The sequence below is a fragment of the Labeo rohita genome, chromosome 15 (genome assembly GCF_022985175.1).
Source record: "Labeo rohita strain BAU-BD-2019 chromosome 15, IGBB_LRoh.1.0, whole genome shotgun sequence".
NCBI classification, from domain to species: domain Eukaryota; kingdom Metazoa; phylum Chordata; class Actinopteri; order Cypriniformes; family Cyprinidae; genus Labeo; species Labeo rohita.
Window position 1 is genome coordinate 36,279,999 of NC_066883.1, and position 23,522 is coordinate 36,303,520.

At 29.6% G+C, this 23,522-nt stretch overlaps 1 protein-coding gene across 2 annotated transcripts in view; it reads left to right on the forward strand.

Annotated features, from left to right (window-relative positions):
• The first annotated feature begins 1,401 nt into the window (after positions 1–1,401).
• Positions 1,402–23,522, forward strand: part of pdgfd (platelet derived growth factor d) — a 39,579-nt gene continuing 17,458 nt past the window's right edge. Inside the window, exons 1-3 of one of the 2 annotated variants that reach the window (XM_051130206.1) lie at positions 1,402–2,235; positions 19,558–19,768; positions 21,095–21,272. In XM_051130206.1, the coding sequence (XP_050986163.1) occupies positions 2,025–2,235; positions 19,558–19,768; positions 21,095–21,272 (600 nt within the window). In that variant the 5' untranslated portion in view covers positions 1,402–2,024. The remainder of the gene's footprint in view (positions 2,236–19,557; positions 19,769–21,094; positions 21,273–23,522) is intronic. The other variant, XM_051130207.1, reaches the window with a different exon arrangement.

Below are 23,522 nucleotides of genomic sequence, written 5' to 3' on the forward strand. Positions count from 1 at the left end.
GGAAATTGTAAATATTTTTGTACGCATTGAGAACCCAAATGACATCTGACAAAAAAGCATACAATCCCACAATGCATTGTGCTCAACTTGACCTTGACCAACATTTCCAGTGACAAATGAACAGTACTGTGATTTTAACATCAATTTTAATTTTTCTTTCTTTCTTTTTCTTTCTTTTTTTAGATAAGAAATACTGCATTCAAACTTGAACAGAAAATTGCAGGCCAACAAATGCAAATTCTGAGATGACAATTTTTTTTTAATAAATATTTTGAAACAAATATTGCATTCAAACTGTAACAGAACACTGCAGACCAACATATGCAATTCTAAGATGATAATTTTTTTAAATAAATATTTTTTAAATAACTATTATACTTGAGCTGTAACAGAATATTGCAGGCAAGCATATGTGCATTCTGAGTTGATAGTTTTTTCTTTTTAATAAATATTTTTCAATATTAAATTTAAACTGTAACAGAACATTGCAGACCAAAATATGTGAGTTTTTCCTTTTAATAAATATTTTTAAATGTTAAATTTAAAATGTAACTGAACATTGCAGGCCAAAATATGTGCATTCTGAGTTGAAAAATATTTTGAAATTAATATTTCACTCATTCTGTAACAGAACATTACAGGCCAACATATGCAAATTCTGACATGATACTTTTTAAATAAATATTTTTTAAATAATTATTATACTCAATCTGTAACAGAACATTGCAGGCCAACATATGCAAATTCTGAGATGATTTTATATATAAGTAATCATTACACTTAAACTGTAACAACATTTCAGACTAACATGTGTTGATAGATGACAGCTGGTAGTTTTTCTTTTTTGTAATTTAATTAAAAAAAAAAAAATTAAAATTAAGATTAAAAAAAAAATGTATTTTTTAGTTCCTTTTTAAAGAAATATTTTTAAATAGTTTTACTTTTTTTAATTTCTGAGGTTGTTTTTCTTTTTTAATAAATATTTTTAAATATTACATTCAAACTGTAACAGAACATTGCAGGTGAATTCTGAGATGATGATTTTTTAAATAAATATTTTTGATAAATAACATTTCAGGCCAACATATGTGAATTCTGAGTTGATAGTTTTAGATTTTTTTAAAATAAATTTAAGTTTGTAATATATATATATATATAAATATTTATAAAATTTAAAATTACATTTAAACTGTAAGAGATACATTCAATCTGTAGCAGAACATTGGTGGTCAAAATATGTAAATTCTAAGTTGATAATTGGACGCAACTTGCGGAAACACGTGATGAGGTCATGTGACAGTAGCGTACTTCTGTTTGGAACGTTGGACTATTTAAGTAGTATGCAGTATACAGTGTAGGAAATAGTTATTATTCCGTAGCAAACACAGCCAATAATTCAGATCCCAGAGCGGAAATGTCCTTATGTGATAAGGTGCAATTGTTCATGAGAAAGCCCTTAAGTAAGCACTTAATAAACTATATTTCTTCCCATTAGACTTTTATAAACACTCTTATTATTCGGTGAGAACGAGTTTGAACACTGAATTCAAGTCATGGCCTGCAGTTTGCTGAGTGTTTGAATCCCCCGCGTAACGCCGCCGCGTTTGTTGTTTCTCTTCAGGGAAACGCAAAACTTTCCTTGCGGCGAAACAAACAGGAAAAGAGCGGTAGCGTTACGCACCGAGGGAAAATATTCCAGCAAACAGTCAGTAAAACGCGCCCCACGGGCGTTATTTCCTCGTCCTGACTGGATGAAGGGGGTCCAGCCCTCCTGGGCTTCCTTTCTTTCTCCTTCCATCTCTCAGCAGCTCGGCAACCCGATCTTTCAGCAGGAGTTTGATGTGTGAACTCTGGGAATCCATCGGCACCGCGCGCGTTATTGTTGCCAGGACACTTTCCTCGCGTCCTCGGGTTTCCGTAAATGTTCAAGGAATGGAAAGTATTCTGGTGGAATTATAAGCTCGGGGTCAAACGGCACAGAAACAGATAAAGTCGGAGGTTTTGGATTCCGCGGCTTTGTTTATATGAACCTGTTCTCCGGATCTGCGGACGCGCTGCGCAGCGGTGGAAACTCCGGGTCCATGTGGCGCTTCACGGATCAGCGGACGGTTCCCTTCCAAATCATGTGGCTGCTCGTGTGCTCCCTCATCGCGGTGCTGAGCGCTGAGAATTACGCCACACAGGCCCAGGTGATGTCCTCCAAAGCGCTGAGGGCTTCAAACGCACGCAGCAATGGTGAGTCTGGAAGATTCAGTGACCCCGAAAGTGTTAGGACGCTTAGAAATATCAAAGCAAGTGTCGTATGAGCTCAAATGCTGTCTTTTTAAAGTCTCACTGTCTTATTAATCAACTTTTTAGTGCATGGATGAAGCCTGAAGTTCACACAGGTGTCCTAGTTAGCAGGTGTAGTAGTTCATCACATTAACTGTCAAAGTGTTCGAAGAACGTTTAAGTTTTGACCTAGTTATTTCTGAAAGTTCTAAAATGCAGTTTAAAGTATTTTTAAAAAGCCAAATCTTGCAAACCTCATGGGAATGTTACTTTTGAATGATCTCTGAACATTTAAAGCGCGTCAGATAAACGTTGAACTAAAATGTTTCAGAAGTTCCATGAAGAATGTTACTTTTAAATATTCTCTGAACGTTCTTTAAAAAGTAGCAATGATTAAAGAATGTTAGATGAACATTCAACTGAAATGTTTAAGAAAAACATTCTGTAAAGTTTAGTTTTTATCATTTTTAAGATTGATGTTTCAAAACATTTTTTTCTCAGTTGTGCAAACGTTAAGTGAACATTCCATTTTCTCATTCTGCAAACATTATGGGTACATTTTAGAATGTTCAAATGTAACAAGTAGCAACGTTATATGAACGTTCTACTAAAAAGTTTCAGAAAAAAAAACATTCCATGAAGTAAATTTTTTCTTGGTTGTGCGAACATTAAGTTAACATTCCAGTTTATCATTTTGAAAGTATTATGGAAACATTAAGTTTGATTTGTTCGTTTAATGTTCTGAAACAAGTAGCAACATTTAAAAAGTGTTAGATAAATGTTGAATTAAAGTGTTGCAGAAAGAAACATTCCATGAATAAAACATTGTTTTTACGTTACGTTAAAGGATCATTCCATTTTATCATAAGAATGTTACTTTTAAATGTTCTCTGAATGTTCTTTAAAAAGAAGCAATGAGTAAGAATGTTAGATGAAAATGCGTACATTTTAGAATGTTCAAATGTAACAAGTAGCAACGTTATATGAACGTTCTACTAAAATGTTTCAGAAAAAATTCCATGAACAAATTTTTTTCTTGGTTGTGCGGACATTAAGTTAACATTCCAGTTTATAATCATGAAAGTATTATGGAAACCTTACGTTTGATTTGTTTGTTTAATGTTCTGAAACAAGTAGAAACATTTAAAATTATATGAACTAAAATGTGCAGAAAGAAACATTCCATGAATGAAACATTGTTTTAAATGATTAGTGTTTTTACATTACGTTAAAGGATCATTCCATTTTATCATAAGAATGTTACTTTTAAATGTTCTCTGAACGTTCTTTAAAATGTAGCAAAAGATTAAAGAATGCCAGAAAACCATTCAAGTAAAATGTTTAAGAAAAACATTCTGTAAAGTATTGTTTTAAGCATTTTTATCGATTGATGTTTTAAAACATTTTGTCTCAGGTGTGCAAACGTTAAATGAACATTCCATTTTATCATTTTCCGAACATTATGGGAACGTTTTAGAATGTTCAAATGTAACAAGTAGCAACGTTATATAAACGTTCAACTAAAACGTTTCAGAAAAAAACAAAATTTTTTTCTTGGTTGTGCGAACATTAAGTTAACATTCCAGTTTATCATTTTGAAAGTATTATGTTCATTGAATGTTCTGAAACAAGTAGCAACATTTAAAAAATGTTAGATGAATGTTCAACTAAAACGTTTCAGAAGAACATTGCATGAATGAAGTACAAAATGTTTTTTGTACTAACGTTCTGCAAACAATAATAAGGTTGAGCGAACGTTCTGTTAATGTTGAGGGAACCTTACTTTAACATTAGGAAAGTTATGAGAACGTTCCATTAGCTGTTTAACCACAGACAAGCACAAATATTCAACACCAGATCTATCATTTTATCATTTCAAACAATGCAAAACAGTGTTTTGCTTGTAAAAAGTGCCGGCGCTGTCTGTGAATTCAATAAATGTCACTTGTGTTTTATTATCTAATGCAGTGACATTCAGACATTTTCTAGTGTGTGCTAAAATACTTTGACAGCGGTTACTTAAAAGTCATTGCCAAATGCTTCAGACAAGTGCCATTATTTCAGCTCAGAACTCTTGCTTTGATATTTCGTGATCTCATGAATGACATTTAGGCATTCTGAAGTGCTGCAAATGCTTTCTGTGGTCACTGTGGATGTGAACGGGCATGCATGTTCCTCAGTTTTGCATGATGTTGTGATCAGCTGGAGCGTGTTATGACAGGTCTACAGCTCTCTGATCTTCTCTGCTCATTTCACATGCCGGATTTCAACAGCGTTGCTCTTCTCTACAGTTAGTGTGATAGAAGCATACTTAACCTGTTCATGGATTTCTCTTAGAGTAGTTAACAGTAGAGTGTAATGCTGGCAGCACAAGGTCACTGGTTCAATTCCCAGGGATTGTGTGAATGCAATATTAGTGGCCTTTGATTAATGTGTTGTTATACACAAATTGTTTTGACCTGGTTTTTGTGATCTTTGAGGTCAGCTGTGTGTGCTAGTTCTCCAACAGGTGTCTGACACCTGCAATGAATGTTTAAATGTCCTCTGGGAATTTTAGGGTTGTTGACAAATAACATGGATCTTTCCAACTTGATGAGTTTTACTATTTGGAATCTTTTTTTGAATTTATTTTGGAATTTTTAAAATTTATTTTAAATAATTTATGGTTCATTTAAATAGTCTTGCAGTGCATAATTTGTAGTTTGTACTTTTAAAAAATTCACTTGTCGCACTGCAAGACTATTTAAATGAACCATAAATTATTAAAAAAATGTTTGATGTAATATCTGAATCAGTTTTATTTTAGCACCACAAGATATAGTTTTTTTCCCCCCGTATTTTCTGTTTTAATTTTAAATTTAGTTAAAGTTTCACTGATTTTGTTGTGTTTTTAACATTTAATTTTTTTTTTTTATTAGTTCTTTGGTTTATATATGTGTGTGTGTGTGTATATATATATATATATATACACCAAAGAACTCGTAAAAAAACAAACTAAATAAATATATAAATACATTAGGGATGTCAAATGATTAATCGCATACAAAAAAAAAAGTTTGAGTTTGCCTAATATATGTGTGTGTACTGTGTGTAATTATTATGTATGTATAAATATACATAAATATACAATAAATATATTAATGTGTATATTTAAGAGAAATGTTATTTATGTTATTTAATATTTACAAAATATTTTTGTTTATATATAATAGAAATTATATAAAAATTATAATAAATACATATACTTGTAAATATTTCCTAAATATATTTATGAATGTTTTGTATTTATACATACATAACACAGTACACACACATATATTAGGCACATTCAAACTTTTATTTTGTATGTGATTAATCGTGATTAATCGTTTGACAGCCTTAAAATAAATAAATAAATAAATTTAGAAAGCTGCTTCGGCAACTAAAATAAAATAAGTACATTTCTCATTTAAGTTAACTTTTTTTATTTTTTTTTATCTCAAGTAACATTTTTTTTAACAGGTTTAGTAACTATAATAACCTTGATCTCAATTAATAAGACTTTAAAATCAGTTTATTTTAGTACTATTTAGATATAGTTTTTGGTCATATTTTCTTTTTTTTTGTGTGTTTTTTTTTTTTTTTTTGACATTTTTACCATAGATGAAGGTCATAGGAATAAAATGTTGTGAATATATATTTTTTGAAACATTTGCAAGTACAGATAGTGTGCAGGATTTATTTATTTTTTTTTATTTGCTTTGATGTATGACCTGTTTTTGGTCCTTTATCCTACGCATCTACACTCAAAAAATGATTCTACAACACTGTTCAGTTTATTTAAAAAAAAATAATTAAAAATGTCATTTTTTTGAGCGTAGGAGGATTCCTGCTAGTTGTTTTCCAGTTGAGTTCAACAAGCATAAAAATTAAAGAGTTCATCCAGTGAATTATTTTTTTGAGTGTTTTGATCGCCTACTGACGTGCAAGAGTAATTGTTGACTGTTGATATTTTTACCTTAAAAATTGCATGCATAGTTCTTTGCATGAATAACATTTTTTTTTGAAAGAATAGTTGTACTTGAAGTATCACAATATTTGACGTGTCAACTACCTTTGTAGAAATGTGTGTGTGCGTGTTGTAAAACAGCTGAATTATAGTTATTTTAGGGCGGTGAGTCACAGGGTGTCCCGGTTCACACCCAGCCATCAGTGATGAGGAATCTGGTATGCGATTCCCCACAAGACATGCACATTTTTTGGATTGTGGAAGGAATTGCCGTTCCAGTTGCATTGGGTGTGTGTGTATGTGTGTTTTGCAGGTGGTCTGATTTTGTATTTGTATATGAACTTCAGCATTTGAAGGTGTTTCCGTTCTGTTGTCTGTCATTTTTACATGCAGACAGGAAGATGCATCTTTACTCAGCATATTTCTGTCTGTCTCTCACACGCAGCTGTCTGCTAGTGCACATTCTTTCATCGTTTCGAACAGAAAACACATCAGGCTCCAGTTATTCACAGCGTGTGCATGTGCGATGGAGGAATCATGACTGTAAAACTAGTTATAAACCTTGACACACACAATGACAGAGTCCTCAGTTGCAGATCTGTATGATTAAGTCGTTTGATCTCGGCATGCGAGTGCGTCTCTGTCTCAGGGTGGGCATGTTTCAACACTGGGTGTTTCATCTCCATTAGCTCAATGTTTCCCTCATGCAATCCGACATCTGTGAGCTGCACATCTGTATGTCTCCTATTCCCTTTATATTAGTGAGTTTAGAGCATGCAAACCACTTATTCCAGAAACAATGGTGTTAAATAGGGAGGAGTAGATCAGATACTCTTAGCACTGCGGAATTTGATTGCATGTCATTCACGATGTTGTGCAAATCCCTATTTTCCTTATGCATTCCCAGCTGTTCGCTTAAGTACTTTATTTGACAACAATAGAAAAATGCATTGTTTAGTTCTGAAGGAATTGTTGTCATATTGTTTTCAGGTGATTGCATTTTAAAAAATTTGATTCTTTTACCGAATTCATTTTATTATCACAAGTTTGATGATATATATATATATATTAATTGGTAAAACACAGAATCCAGACAAAATTCAAACAGAATTTGTGAAAAATAATGCAAATTTCATGGGGCCCTGTTATTGTTAAAATGGTATTAAATTATTAGCAAATTATTTATAAAATTATTGTTTTATAAAAATAATAATTAATAAAGAAAATTATAAAACAGAATTATTTATTTATATTATATATGTTATATATTTAATATATGAAAATATTTATATTATATGTTTTATGTATGTTATATGCATATATTATGTGTGTGTATATATATATATATATATATATATGGTCCTTATATCGTAAAATATTAAATTATGAAATTAGTAAAGTTTAATTAATTAATTTAATTGTCACAGTTTTTAGTTAATTTTTTTTAAAGTTGTAAAACAGAATGTAGAAAAATAGGATTTGTGAAATACATGGAATTTGAAAAAATAAATAAACAATTGTTTCCTAGTATTGTTAACATTTTATTCAATTTATTAAATTATTAAAGTTTTATGAATTCATTTAATTACCAAAAGTTTTTGATGATATATTTGTATAACATCATAAAACACAGAATCTTAAAAATTAAACAAAAATATGGGGAAAATAAAATGAAAAATAAATAAAAAAGATTTCTGTTAAGAAAAAACAAAACAAATGTTTTATAGGGCCCGAATATTCTTAAAATATTAAATTATTAAATTAGTAAAGTTTAATGAATGAATTTAGTTATAAAACAGAATTTAGAAAAATATGATTAGTGAAAAAATGGAATTTGAAATAAAACGACAAAAAAAAAAAAAACAATTGTGCCTTAATATTGTTAAAATTGTCTTCAATTTATTAAAATATTAAAGTTTGTAATTTCAAATAAATTAAATTTCATTTTTTGTTGATATACAGCACAGTATATTAAAATAATAAAAAAATTAAAAATATAAAAAATATATATTTAAAAAACGGAAATCAGAAACATTAAAACAAAAACAGAGAAAATATTTTTTGAGAAATTTTAGAGAAAATATAAAAAATGAATTTGGGGAAAAAAGGCTGTTTTTATATGCCTCTTCCAAGCTATAGCATGTTGCAAACAAGGAAAAACTCATCCATTAGCATTCCCAATTATCATAATGGAAGTTGCTCAGGTAGTGTGGCTGTGAACAGTATGAAACCTTGTTTTAGTCAAATAGCATGTGTCTAAAACACAAGTGGTGGGTGATTAGGAGAGTGTGTGTAAATGACAGACAAAGAAGAAACTGAGAGACGTCAGAACGGATGTATTTAGTGGATGTGAGTGTGGTCATTATCCAGCATGTGTGTTAATACGAGCTGGCTGGAGTGTTAAAGGCTTGGGTTTCATTACGCTGCAGTTGAACACTAATTGATTTACTTTCTCACAAGTGATGCTCTGGACTCTGTGTGTGTGTGTGTTATCAACACTGTCCTCCTACTAAGAATAATCTTATATCAAGGATGGAAAAATAACAAAATGCACACACAAATGCTTCATTATCTGTGTTGAACATGTGTTCTGTGCTCTGGAGGCTTGTTTCCTGTGAGTTTTATTTTTGCACTAATATGTATGTATTGTTCAACATCTATGCCTTGTAAGGAATATTAACAGAGTGAAACTCTTTCCTAAATTCTCCCAGGAATATGGCGGCTTGTGTTTGCCATAATTAATGCAGCAAAGTGATTCAGAGTCAATCAATAAGAGCATATTGGTTGTTAGATTACAGTAGCGCACACAGTACAGTTTAATCCCAATAGCAAACTTGGTACAATAGGTTATTAAAAAAAATAAAAAATAAGTAAATGGACTTTTGAACAGCAAAATAATTATGTACTTGAAATTAATGAAAGGTAAGACTTGATTTATTGCATAAATTTGTGGTTTGGTTAAATCAGTAATTTTTTTCCTAACACAAGCCCTTTTGATTGTCATTACCATAATTCTAAAATGATCAAATTAATATATATTTTTTTTCCAAAATCGTGTATTATAGTCATTAGTATTTAGTATTTTTAAATCAGTTATTACACAACTAAATAAAATAGTTTTATAATAACTAATAACCCTGATTTTTTTTATATGAAAAATTATATTTATTTAATGCATAATATTTATTTATGCATTTATTTTTTTAGCACTTATTTGTTTATGCAACTTTAACACAAGATTTTTCAGTATTATGTTGTTGAATCTTAAAATAAATAAAAATATCAATTCAAATATTTAAATATGTATTTATTTTTCTTTCTTTGCAAAATAGATATAATTGAAATGAATAAAATGTGTGCATATATGCATTTTCATATGCAACATTTTATATATTTATATATATTATGAAAAAACTCATTTTTGCAGCTTTTTACTAATTTTTAATTCAGTTATTACACAACTAAATAAAATAAACATTTATTAACTATAATAACCCTGATTTTTAAAATGCAAAAATCTGTTTATTTAATGCAAAATATTTATTTATGCATTTATTTTTGTTCATGCATTTATTTGTTTATGCAACTTTAACAAAGATTTTTCAGTATTATGTTGTTAAATCTTAAAATAAATAAAATATAATTTCAAATATTTAAATATTGATTGATTTATTTGTTTTATTCTTTGCGAAATATATATAATTTAAATGAATAAAATGTGCGCATATGCATTTTCATATGCAACATTTTATATATTATATATATTATGAAAAAACTAAATTTTGCAGCTTTTTAGTAATTTTTAATTTAGTTGTTACTCAACTAAATAAAATATTTATAGTTTTAAAAGTTTTATAATAACTATAATAACCCTGATTCTTTTTTAAATATGAACATTTCTGTTTAATGCAAAATATTTTTTATGCATTTATTTTTTGTTTATGCATTTATTTGTTTATGCAACTTTAACACAAGATTTTTCAGTATTATGTTGTTAAATCTTTAAAATAAAATATTTAAATATTGATTTATTTATTTATTTATTTGCTTTGCTATATGTATGTGTGTGTGTGTGTGTGTATATATGTATCTGTGTGTATATATATATATATATATGTATAAAATTTGAATGAATAAAGTGTGTGCATATATGCGTTTTCGACTGTAGTAATTTTTAATTCAGTTATTACTCAGCTAAATAAAATAAACATTAATATTATATTATATAGGGTTAACTCTAATAACCCTGAATTTTAAAATGCGAAAATCTATTTATTTAATGCAAAATATTTATGCATTTGTTTATGCAACTTTAACACAATATTTTTCAGTATTATGTTGTTAAATCTTTAAAATAAATAAAAATAATAATTCAATTATTTAAATATTGATTAATTTATCTATTGTTTCTTTCTTTGCAAAATATATATAATTTGAATGAATAAAATGTGCATATATGCAATTTCATATGCCACGTTTTATATATTATGCAAAAACTCTTTTTTGCAGCTTTTTAGTAATTATTAATTCAGTTATTAATCAACTAAATAAAATAAACGTTTTGTAACTATAATAACCCTGACCGAATTTTAATAAGAAAAATTCTATTTATTTAATGCAAAGTATTTTTGTTTGTTTGTTTGTTTGTTTATGCAACTTTAACACGATTTTTTAGTATTATGTTGTTAAATCTTAAAATATATCAAAATAATCATTCAAATATTTAAACTCTTTAAACATTTACTGGTAGTGCAGTGAAGGCAGTGGAATACAGGAGTCTGTTTATGATGTCATTCAACTCTTCTGTTAATGCCTTACAATAAATTCTAATGGAACATCCAGTTGCTATGGATACAAGAACAAACGTTCCAATAGAATATTAGTGCGCTAATAAACTGAGATGCGTGTGCTGATATAATGTGTGGCTCTAGACGTCCAGGAATAGAATCTGTTTTGGTTTCCAACTGTGTAACAGTTCAGCATGATCTCTCACTCAAGCGCAGAGCAGCACGCGAGGTGAGAGAAACTACAAATAGATGGACGCGCACACGCACACGCACACGCGTCCTCAGGGTGGAAGTCAGAGTGTGTCGTGTCTTGATGTTCCTGTAAGTTCAGCTGAAACTGTCAGACAGCAGGGTCACACACACACACACACACTGATGAGTCATAAAGTTTTATGCCCGTGTTTGACCTCTGACCTCTAGCTGTCAATAGAAACACATGCTTTCTGAACTTCTGTGCTAAGCAATTCTTCATGTCGTCAGGTGGATTTATTTGTACAGAAATGTCGTATTTCACCCTAAAATCAAAAGAAAAAAAAAATTGGAAAAAAGAGAATATATTTTGTGTAATTTTACTGCCCGTTTTGAAAAATATGAAAAATATAGTTCTGTATTTATTTTATATTTTTATTTTATATTTATTCTTTATTTTTATTGCTTTTTTGTTTTTATAATTTTGTGGGGGTTTTTTTTTATTATTATTATTATTTTATATTATTATTATTATATTATTATTGTTTGTCTTTATTTTAGAGTTTTTATTTTTATTTCTAATTTTGGAATGAAATATGATCTGGGCTTGTTTTTATTTTATTTTAATTCTGTATTTTTATTGCTTTGTAATATATTTTAGCTTATGTATCTTATGTATTTCTTTTTTATTATTTTATATTATATATTTTTTTGTCTTTATTTTGGAGTTTTTATTTTTATTTCTAATTTTGAAATAAAATATGACCTAGGCATGTTTTTATTTTATTTTATTTTATTTTATATTTATTCTATATTTTTATTGCTTTTTAAATATATTTTATATTTGTATTATTTTATGTTATGACCTGGGCATTTGTTTGTTTTATTTTATTATTGTACTGTATTTTATATTAATTCTATATTTTTATTGCTTTTTAAAATATATTTTATATTTGTATTATTTTATGTTTTATTTTTATTTCTTATTTTATAATGAAATATGACCTAGGCATGTTTTTATTTCATTACATATATATATATATATATATATATATATATATATATATATATATATATATATATATATATATATATTATTTTAGTCTTTATTTTAGAGTTTTTATTTTTATTTTGGATTTTGGATTGAAATATGTCCTGAGCATGACTTTTATTTTATTTTATTTTATTATTGTATTTCATTGTTTTTTTTTATATATTTTATATTTTTTATTATTTGATGTATTTCTTTTCTTATTATTTTATATTTTTATTTTTTTGAGTTATTATTTCTAATTTTGAAATGAAATATGACCTAGGCATGTTTTTGTTTTGTTTTGTTTTGTTTTGTTTTATATTTATTCTATATTTTTATTGCTTTTTAAATATTTATTTTTTATTATGTTTTTTGTTTTTTTTACATTTTATATTATTTTTTAGTTCTTGTTGAGATGCCTGAGTAGTTGAAATGAAATACACCAGCAGATCATATTTGTGAGTCGTGGAACCGTTTCTCATGCTTTTCCTATAACCACCGATGGTCGCTATCATTGGATTGTTTGAATGTGTTATTTTTTAGGTGTGATATCATCTATTTCTGATAAATTTAACACTAAAAGGCACATTAAAACACAATGAACTGTGATTGATTGCTATATATGTCAATCAGACAGCCTCTTCCTGTCTAAGTGGGTGGATCTTGACCAGAATGACCTTCATTGTGGACCAGACACACACACTCAAACACAGTCAGGCATTATTCAGGATCTCACAGATGAATGTGTGTCTCGATTTGTTTTATTCTTTTCTCCCCCTCTTCAGCAATGGTGAAATATGTCTGTACAAAACACTTCAACAGGCTGTTATACACACACACACATTTTGATGATGTATAATGAGATCAATCTGTTATTTATTCTGACTACAGTGAAAGACTCATTTATCACAGACCAAATTCTAAGGCTCAATTGGCAACCCCATAATGCATTGCAACAAGCTCAGTAAAAGCAATCCATCCAGGATGGCTGGCAGTGTTATTTTTAGTATTATTTATACATTATTATAGTTTTAGTAATATTTTGAATTTTTTTTTTTATTTTATTTTTTTTAGTTTCGCTGTTTTCATTTTAATTTTATTTGCATTTTAATTTTCGTAATTATGTCCTTTTGGTGTTTTATTATTTTTATTATTATTGGATAGTTTTTAGTATACTTGTAATTCACTTAAAATCAGAACTAAATGATAGAACAAAATACATTTAATTAAAATTTGACTAAATACAGAATAAAATATAGTTGTAATTCAGGTAATATCAGCACTTGATAAAATGAATTAAATCAGGTTAAATGGACTGTATTATTTAATTTATACTTGTGATTTACCTAATATCAGAACATATGAACAATGATAAAACAAATTAAATCAAAGAAAAAAATTGCCATATTACCTAATTAAATATACTTGTATTTCACTTAATCCAGATTTTAATGGTAAAAAGAATTAAATATAATTTAAAATGACCACATTATCTAATTACTTGTAGTTCACTTCATCCACATTTTAATTATAAAATGAATTAAATTGAGTTAAAAAATGTCCATATTTGCTAATTAAATGTACTTGTAGTTCACTTAATCCAGATTTTAATCATAAAATGAATTAAACTGAATTAAACATGACCATATTACTTAATTAAATGTACTTGTATTTCACTTAATCCAGATTTTAGTCATAAAATGAATTAAATTGAATTAAACATTACCATATTACTTAATTAAATGTACTTGTAGTTCACTTAATCCAGATTTTAATCATAAAATGAATTAAATCGAATGAAAAATTATAATATTACCTAATTAAATGTACTTGTAGTTCACTTAATCCAGGTTTTAATCATAAAATGAATTAAACTGAATTAAACATGACCATATTACTTAATTAAATGTACTTGTTTTTCACTTAATCCAGATTTTAGTCATAAAATGAATTAAATTGAATTAAAAATTACCATATTACTTAATTAAATGTACTTGTAGTTCACTTAATCCAGATTTTAATCATAAAATAAATTAAATCAAGTTAAAAACTATCCATATTACCGAATTAAATGTATTTGTACTTGTATTTTACTTAATCCAGATTTTAGTCATAAGATAAATTAAATCAAGTTATAAACTATCCATATTACCTAATTAAATATACTTGTACTTGTGTTTCACTTAATCCAGATTTTAGTCATAAAATGAATTTAATTGAATTAGAAATTACCATATTACTTAATTAAATGTACGTGTAGTTCACTTAATCCACATTTTAATCATAAAATGAATTAAATCGAATGAAAAATTATAATATTACCTAATTAAATGTACTTGTAGTTCACTTAATCCAGATTTTAATCATAAAATAAATTAAATCAAGTTGTAAATTATCCATATTACCTAATTAAATGTACTTGTAGTTCACTTAATCCACATTTTAATCATAAAATGAATTAAATCGAATGAAAAATTATAATATTACCTAATTAAATGTACTTGTAGTTCACTTAATCCACATTTTAATCATAAAATTAAATCAAATTAAAAATTACCGTATTACCTAATTATATGTATTTGTATTTTACTTAATCCAGATTTTAACCATAAAATGAATTAAATCGAATTAAAAATGACCATATTACCTAATTAAATGTACTTGTAGTTCACTTAATCCAGATTTTAGTCATAAAATGAATGAAATCAAATAAAAAATGACCATATTACCTAAATAAATATACTTTTAGTTCACTTAATCCAGGTTTGAATGGTAAAATGAAATAAATTGAGTTAAAAAATTGGCCATATTATCTAATTAATGTGTGCTGTGTATTTTAATACTTACTACATTATTGTTAATTGCTAGAACACGTTCTAAATCAGTCACTCATGAGGTTCTGTTCCTACTAAGATTCTGCCTTAGAATTGTGCACTTTATTCAGTAGACAGCAAGGCAGCTTACTACTTCTTGAAACGGAACCTGCTTTCTTCTGTCCTGATGCCTGTCATAAGAGTTTCATCTGATGTATTTAGCTCTTCACAGTAACAGATAACAGCTCATACTTTAACACGGCAAACTTTAAGAGCTTTTACAACTGTGTGTGATGAGTGTGTATGTACAGTGTGTGTTCGTTCTCAGAAAGTTGAAGCAAATTGGTGTTAAAGAAATACAGTGTCTCTGAGAGATTGTGTAAATGAGGTTGTTAAACTCAAAGCTGCTAGACTGTCTGTCAGTATCACACTTATAGAAATGACATAAGCGAGTAGTGTGTGTGTGAGTGTGTGTGTGAGCTACAGTGGCCTTATTCCTATGTGTTAAGTTCATTTAAAAGCTCATTGGTCAGCAAGTTGTCATGGTGATGGATGGTGGCCCTCTTCCTGCAGTACAGCCATAATCACAACTGTTTGCTGCATGCATGGATCAGTAATCACTGTGTGTGTGTGTGTGTGTGTGTGTGTGTGTGTGTGTGTGTGTGAGTGAGTAAGTGAAGTCTGTGGTGGTCATGAGTCAAGGATCTTTTGGAAATAAAAACATCATCGTGGATGCATCATTTTTACATCAGATCAGGTCACCGTCGATGTCGTCACTTTCAGTTAGCGTATCATGAATTCTTTAGTTTTCTTTACAGCGATCGGATATGCTCATTGGTCTGATTTAAAGATTCATGAACTGTCACATTAAATGATCTTTGTTTTCCTGCTGCATAACATCTGCTATTTTTAATATTTTACTTTTGTGGGCTAAAAGCATGCCTGTCTTTTTCTATAGACCTGTCGCCATTTTTTCTGTCTTAATTCTCTCATGTTTGTGTGTTTGTGTTCTGTCAGAGATTCTGTTGTCCATTTCAGTGAACTCAGTTCAGATATTAAGCTCAAATATTAATTGTGAATTGCCTTGAAGGGAATCAGAAGGGATTTCAGGTTATTTCCTTACAATCAGATGTTACTTCAGTTCACTTTTCTGAAGAGAATCAAAAGTGAATCATGTTCTGTTCCTCAAGAGAATAAGAAGTCAGTTTAGATCGCTTCCCAAAAAATGTGAGTAAATACACTTTCACTTCAAGTTCAGGTCATTTTTCTAAAAAGTGACTTCTTTTCCTAAAGAGAATCAGAAGTGAATTCTGTTCTTATCTTGAGGAGAATCAGAAGTAATTTCAGATCACTTTACAATGAGCATCAGATGTAAATTTGTATCACTTTGAGAACTGAATTATACGTTAATTTCTTATTCTTGTAAGTTTATTTTTAAGAAAAAAAGCTCATTCAAAATCTAAATTAACTTTAGCTCTTTTTCTGAAAAGAATTAGAAGTGAATTGGGTTGCTTTCCAGAAGAGAATCTGAAGTAAATCCAGATTTGAGAATCGGCATCAGATTTTTAATGGCCTAAAATGGTAAATCAAATCTAAAATGGTAATTTTGGAGAAGAGAATCAAAATTGTTCTTTTCCTGAAGTGAATCCGAAGTCAGTTCAGATAATTTCCGAAAGAGCATCAAAATAAATAAATATCGCTTCATGAACAGAACATTTTTTTTTCCTTCAGAAGTGAATTTAGTTTGCTTTGGATCTGATTAAATTCTAAAGTGACTTTAATTCTTTTTATAAAAAAGAGAAGTGAATTGGGTAAGTTTCCTGATGAGAATTAAAAATTAATTCAGATCACTTCACAAAGAGCATCGGATGTAAATTTGCAGAGCTTTGTGAACTGAATTAGAATGGAGTTAATTTCTTATTGTAATAAGTATCAAAAGCATATTAAGAATCAACAGTGTCTTTAGCTCTTTTCCTGAAGAGAATTAGAATTGAATTTGGTTGTTTTCCAGAAGAGAATCTAAAGTGAATTCAGATAATTTAACAAAACGGCATCAGATTCTTTTTTTCCTTTCTTTTTTTGTTAATAATCAGAAGTGAATTTAGTTTGCTTCGGCTATGAATAGAATCTAAATTTACCTTAGTTCTTTTTCTGAAAAAAAAAAAAAGAAGTGAATTGGGTTACTTTCCTGAGGAGAATCAAAAATGAATTCAGATCACTTCACAAAGAACATCAAATGTAAATGTACATCTTTTGTGAACTGAATTAGAAGTGAATTAATTTCTTATTCTAATAAGTTTCAAAAGCATGTTAAGAATCGACTTTAGCTTTCTTTCCTGAAGAGAATAAAAAGTGAGTTAGGTTGTTTTTCAGAAGAGAATCTAAAGTGAATTCAGATTCCCAAAGAGCATCAGCATCAGATTTTTTTTCTGTAAAGTGAAACAGAAGTGAATTTAGTTTGCTATGGATCTGAATAGAATCTAAAGTGACTTTAGTGCTATTTCTGGAAAAAAAAAAAAAAAAGTGAATTGGGTTAGTGTTCTGAGGAGAATCAAAAATGACTTTAGGTCACTTCATATAGAACATCAAATGTAAATGTACATCTTTTGTGAACTGAATTAAAGTGAATTAATTTCTTATTCTAATAAGTTTCAAAAGCATGTTAAGAATCGACTTTAGCTTTTTTTCCTGAAGAGAATAAAAAGTGAATTAGGTCGTTTTCCAGAAGAGAATATAAAGTGAATTCAGATAATTTCCCAAAGAGCATCAGCATCATATTTGTTTTCTGTAAAGTGAAACAGAAGTGAATTTAGTTTGCTATGGATCTGATTAAATTCTAAAATGACTTTAATTCTTTTTATAAAAAAAAGAGAAGTGAATTGGGTACGTTTCCTGAGGAGAATCAAAAATTAATTCAGATCACTTCACAAAGAGCATCAGATGTAAATTCGCATCCCTTTGTGAACTGAATTACAATCGAGTTAATTTACTCATTGTAATAAGTATCAATCTGAAGTGAATTCAAATAATTTAACAAAACGGCACCAGCATCAGATTTTTTTCTTCTGTAAAATGAAGCAAATTGAGCTTGATTTGGATCTGGAGAGAATCTAAAATGCTGAACAGAATTGAAATTCTTTTTTTTCCTTTCTTTTTTTGTAAACAATCAGAAGTGGATTTAGTTTGCTTTGGGTCTAAATATAGAATCTAAAGTTACCTTAGTTCTTTTTCTGAAAAAAAAAAAAGAAGTGGGTTACTTTCCTGAGGAGAATCAAAAATGAATTCAGATCACTTCACAAAGAACATCAAATGTAAATGTACATCTTTTGTGAGCTGAATTAAAGTGAATTAATTTCTTATTCTAATAAGTTTCAAAAGCATGTTAAGAATCGACTTTAGCTTTTTTTCCTGAAGAGAATAAAAAGTGAATTAGGTTGTTTTCCAGAAGAGAATCTAAAGTGAATTCAGATTCCCAAAGAGTATCAGCATCAGATTTTTTTTCTGTAAAGTGAAACAGAAGTGAATTTAGTTTGCTGTGGATCTGAATAGAATCTAAAGTGACTTTAGTGCTATTTCTGAAAAAAAAAAAAGTGAATTGGGTTAGTGTTCTGAGGAGAATAAAAAATGACTTTAGGTCACTTCATAAAGAGCATCAGATGTAAATTCACATCACTTGTGGACCGAATTAGAAGTTAATTCATTTTGTTATTCTATTAAGTTTCAAAAGCATATTAAGAATCAAAAGTTACTTTTCCTTTTCTTGAAGAGAATTAAAAGCGAATTGGGTTCTTTTCCAGAAGACAATCTAAAGTGAATTTAGATAATTTCCCAAAGAGCATGAGCATCAGATTTTATTTTTTCTGTAAAGTGAATTAGAAGTGAATTCAAATTGCTTTGGAACTAAAGAGAATGTAAAATGTTGATTAGGGGAAGTGAATTGTATTCTTTTCCTGGAGTGAATCAGAAGTCAATTCAGATCAATTTCTAAAGAGCATCAGAAATAAATAAACATCATTTCCTGAACAGAATTAAAAAAAAATCTTTCTTTTTTTCTAAACAATCAGAAGTGAATTTAGTTTGCTTTGGATCTGAATAGAATCTAAAGTGACTTTAATTGTTTACTGAGGAGATTCAAAAATGAATTCAGATCACTTCACAAAGAGCATCAGATGTAAATTCACTTCACTTCCTAAATGGATCTAGAAGTGAATTTTGAAGGGAATTTAATTTATGTGGGTCCAAAGTGCTTTTAGTTAATTTCCTCAAGAGAATTAGAACTGAATTGGTCTTTTTTTTTTTTTTTTTTGAAGAAAATTAGATTTTATGAATTAGAATTTATGCCGTTCTCCAAACTGAACTGGGATGAACTGAAATGAAACAAATTCTAACCTTTTATATGTGTTGTATTTGTGTATATCTGTGTGTGTTTGTCTGTCTCCGAGAGTAAACGCACTAACCTGTCCGAGTTGTGACCAGTAACAGACAGCAATCGCCTCACAGACTTGTACCGGAAGGAAGAGGTCATAATGGTCAAGGGCGGAGGTCATGTCCAGAGCCCACGCTTCCCCAGCTCATACCCCCGGAACCTGCTGTTGTCATGGAAACTGCTCTCGCCGCCCCACACGCGCATCCTGCTGGAATTCGATGCTCAGTTTGGACTGGAGGAGGCGGAGAATGGAGTCTGCAGGTGAGGGCGGAGCTTCGGAATGTATGTGTTCATAAATAATTAATTAGATCTATTTAAGAGTAAAGCAGAGGCAAAGAATGTAATTTTCAGGCGGGGCGGGGCTTCAAATGCAGTTCATGTATAATGAATTAGATCTATGTAACATTTTTAAGCAGAGGCAGAGAATAGGGTGGAGCTTCTGATGGAGCTATTCATAAATAATGAATTGGATCTAGTTGAGAAAGTGTTACTTTGATTCTTTGGGTTGGTCTACATAGTAAATATTTAACAGTTTAACAAGCATTTAAACCTAAAGCTCTTACCGTAGCTATAAATCTGATTAATTCATAGGAACGCTGATCCAGGACCTCCAGGCGCATGTCCTACATGGTTAAATCATGTTGTAACACGTGGTAGAGAATAACAGGTTTGGTTCTCAGATTCCTGTTGTTCTCATTCTGCATTTCTGCACTAGAAATTAAAGGTCTGAAGAGTTAAAACATGCTGTGAATATTTAATGAGCAGAAAGCCAATCAGAGCGAGTATTTGACCGCAGCGTGTGTGGGGTGACTCTCGGGTTACGGGTTTGTCCTTGAGGTTAGAGGTTTTACAGTGAATCTGATACTTTATAAAGACCCTCGAGACATCGAGACTAAAAATAAAGCAGGAAAAAACAGAGATGAGAGATGAGGTGGATTTAAAGGATGAGAAAGAGGCAAGAAGTGAAACGAGGACGGATACAAGAAAAGAAGCTTAAGCTTTGTTGTTGTTTAATATTTTTATATTATGTTTACTGTGTAAAGCCTAATAATTTACATGAGACAAAAACAGCACGACTGCATTGCTGATCAATGATGGTTTTGTGGTTTCCATGTTATTTTAAAATAAAATTACTAAAAATAAAATTATTAGAAAAAAATTGTTAACTGAAATAAAGCTAAACTAATATATATATATATATATATATATATATATATTTTTTTTTTTTTTTAATTAAAATATCTAATAAGTTTAAGTTGATCAACAAATTACTAAAACTGAAACAAAAATAAATTAATGCTAAATAGAAAAATATAATGTCAATTTTATTTAAAATAAAATTGAAAGAAATTAAGACTGAAAATATAAAAATAAAAGCTAATTTAAAATATTAATAAATACTATAATAGCATACAAATAATACTATTCTATAATATGCTTTTTTCATAGACAATTTAGTACGGATACTATAATCAATTTTTATTTCATTTAATTAAATGCATTTGGGAACATAATCTGTTCCCAACAGGTGTATATGTTATACCTGTGCAGGTCATGTACTGACAGGTGTGTGTGTTTGTTTTGCAGGTATGATTATGTGGAAGTGGAAGATATTTCTGAAACCAGCACCATCATCTGGGGCCGCTGGTGCGGTCAAAGAGCTCCATCAAGGATCACATCCAAAACAAACCTCATCAAAATCACCTTCAAGTCAGATGATTATTTTGTAGCGAAACCGGGATTCAAAATCTGCTACTCATTGCTGGTGAGTTTCACCACTGGTTGCATTAATGCAGATTATTTTTGAAAGAATTAACACTTGTATTCAGCAAGGATGCATTGAATTAATCAAAAGTGACAGTAAAAACATTTACAATTTCAATTTCAAATAAATGCTGTTCTTTTGAACTTTCTATTCATCAAAGAATCCCGAAAAATAAAATGCATCACAGTTTTTTTTTTTTAAATATGAATAGTTTTCAACATTAATAATCTTAAATGTTTTTTTAAAAGCAAAACAGCATATTAGAATGATTTCGGAAGGATCAAGTGTCTCTGAAGACTGGAGTAATGATGCTGAAAATTCAGCTTTGATCACAAGAATAAATTACATTTTACAATATATTCACATAGAAAACAGCTGTTTTAAATTCTAATAATATTTTACTATTTTACTGTGTTTTTGATCATATAATTGTAGCCTTGGTGAGCAGAAGAGAGAAAAATCTAACCCCAAACATAATATAAAATATTACACGCACACCAGTCATCATGTAAAATGAATTCTTGCTCTAGAATCTGTTTAATATCAGATTTATTTACTGTAGCTGTTGTATACATGCTGAAAAGTGGATTCTAGTGGATGGTGGAACGATAGCAGATGGTGTGTGAAATATTTTACAACATTTATTGGGACTAAAGCCATCCTGCCTTACGACTGCCTCATGGCTTTTTTCTTCACACAGGCCAAAACGGCAATAATCTGGTGCTAGCTGTCAGCATAAATATTCAATATGTTTTCTGTGTGTAAAATTTGTACTTGCATTTCCATACTCAGAAACAATGTAAACAGACACTGAACATAAACGTGATGAAACTTCATTTTAGGGATTTTGTGTAAAACTTGTGGGCTGTGGAAGGTTGGCAGGGTGTTGCTAGGTAGTTTCTTCCTGAAGTAACAGCTTCTTACCTGAAATGCTGTTTTACCTTAGATGAACTTGCAAAAGTTTGGTTTAATTAAGACATTTGTTTCCGAGCCAAAATAAGAAAGATGAAGAGAGGTGTGGGCGACAGTACAAGAAAGTGAGAGGCCGTGAGACTGAAGTGAGCGTTCGGTGTGAACGTGTGAGCGTGTTACTGCGGTAAAAGCGCTGATGTAATGCTGAAAGATCCACCCTGTTTTAATTGAATTGTTTGAGTTTAGTGTCTTTATTACACGTACATGGAGAAGCTCTATAATGAGAAATGACAGCTAACAGCATGTTTTGTTATTGTTCTGAGAGTAAAACTCTAGAATCACACACTCATTAAAGGAATTGTTCATGCGAAAATGAAAATTTGCTCAATGTACTCAGCCTCAGGCCGTCCAAGATGAAGATGAGTTTGTTTCTTCATCAGATTTGGAGAAATATCGCATTGCATCACATGCTCACCAATGGATCCACTGTAGTGAATGGGTGCCAAACAGCTGATAAAAACATCACAATAATACACAAGTAATCCACACTACTCAAATGCATTAGTTAACATCTTGAGGAGACAGAAACTAATCTATAATGAAGTTGTTTTGAACTTTAAACCATTGTTTTTGGCTAAAATACAAGTCCATGATCCATAATAACTCTTCCTCCAAGGAAAAAGTGGTCTGGTCTGAATCAGGAGAGAAATCTGCACAGATCAAGCTCCGTTTACAAGCCAAAAGAGTCCAAAACAACTTTAAACAAATATGTGGCTGGAGCTTTTTTTTTTTGAGGAAGCGTTAAGATGCATTATGGACTCGTATGATGGATTTGTTTCTTACAAACGCGCAGCTTTTGGCTTCACAAGACATTAATTCATGGACATGAAACAATTCTTAAAGAAAGCCTATGAAACAAACACATCATAATCATCCTGTAGAGAACTCTCCACATCTGTTTGTGTCATTAACTGACATTAACATGTTCACCAGTGGATCCTCTGTAGTGAATGGGTGCCGTCAGAATGAGAGTCCAAACAGCTGATAAAAACATCACTCCACAAGTAATCCACACCACTCCAGTCCATCAATGAATGTCTTGTAAAGCCAAAAGCTGTGCGTTTGTAAGAAACAAATCCATCATAATGATGTTTTTTAACTAAAATATTCCATAATGCATAATAACCCTTCCTCCAGTAAAAAAAAAAAAAAAAAAAAAAAAAAAAAAAAAAAGCCAACTCCATTCAAATATTTGTTTAAAGCTGTTTTGGACTGTTTTAGCTAATTTTTAAATTTCTAACCTAAGGTTAATGTAAAGTTTAAATATTTAACTTAAGT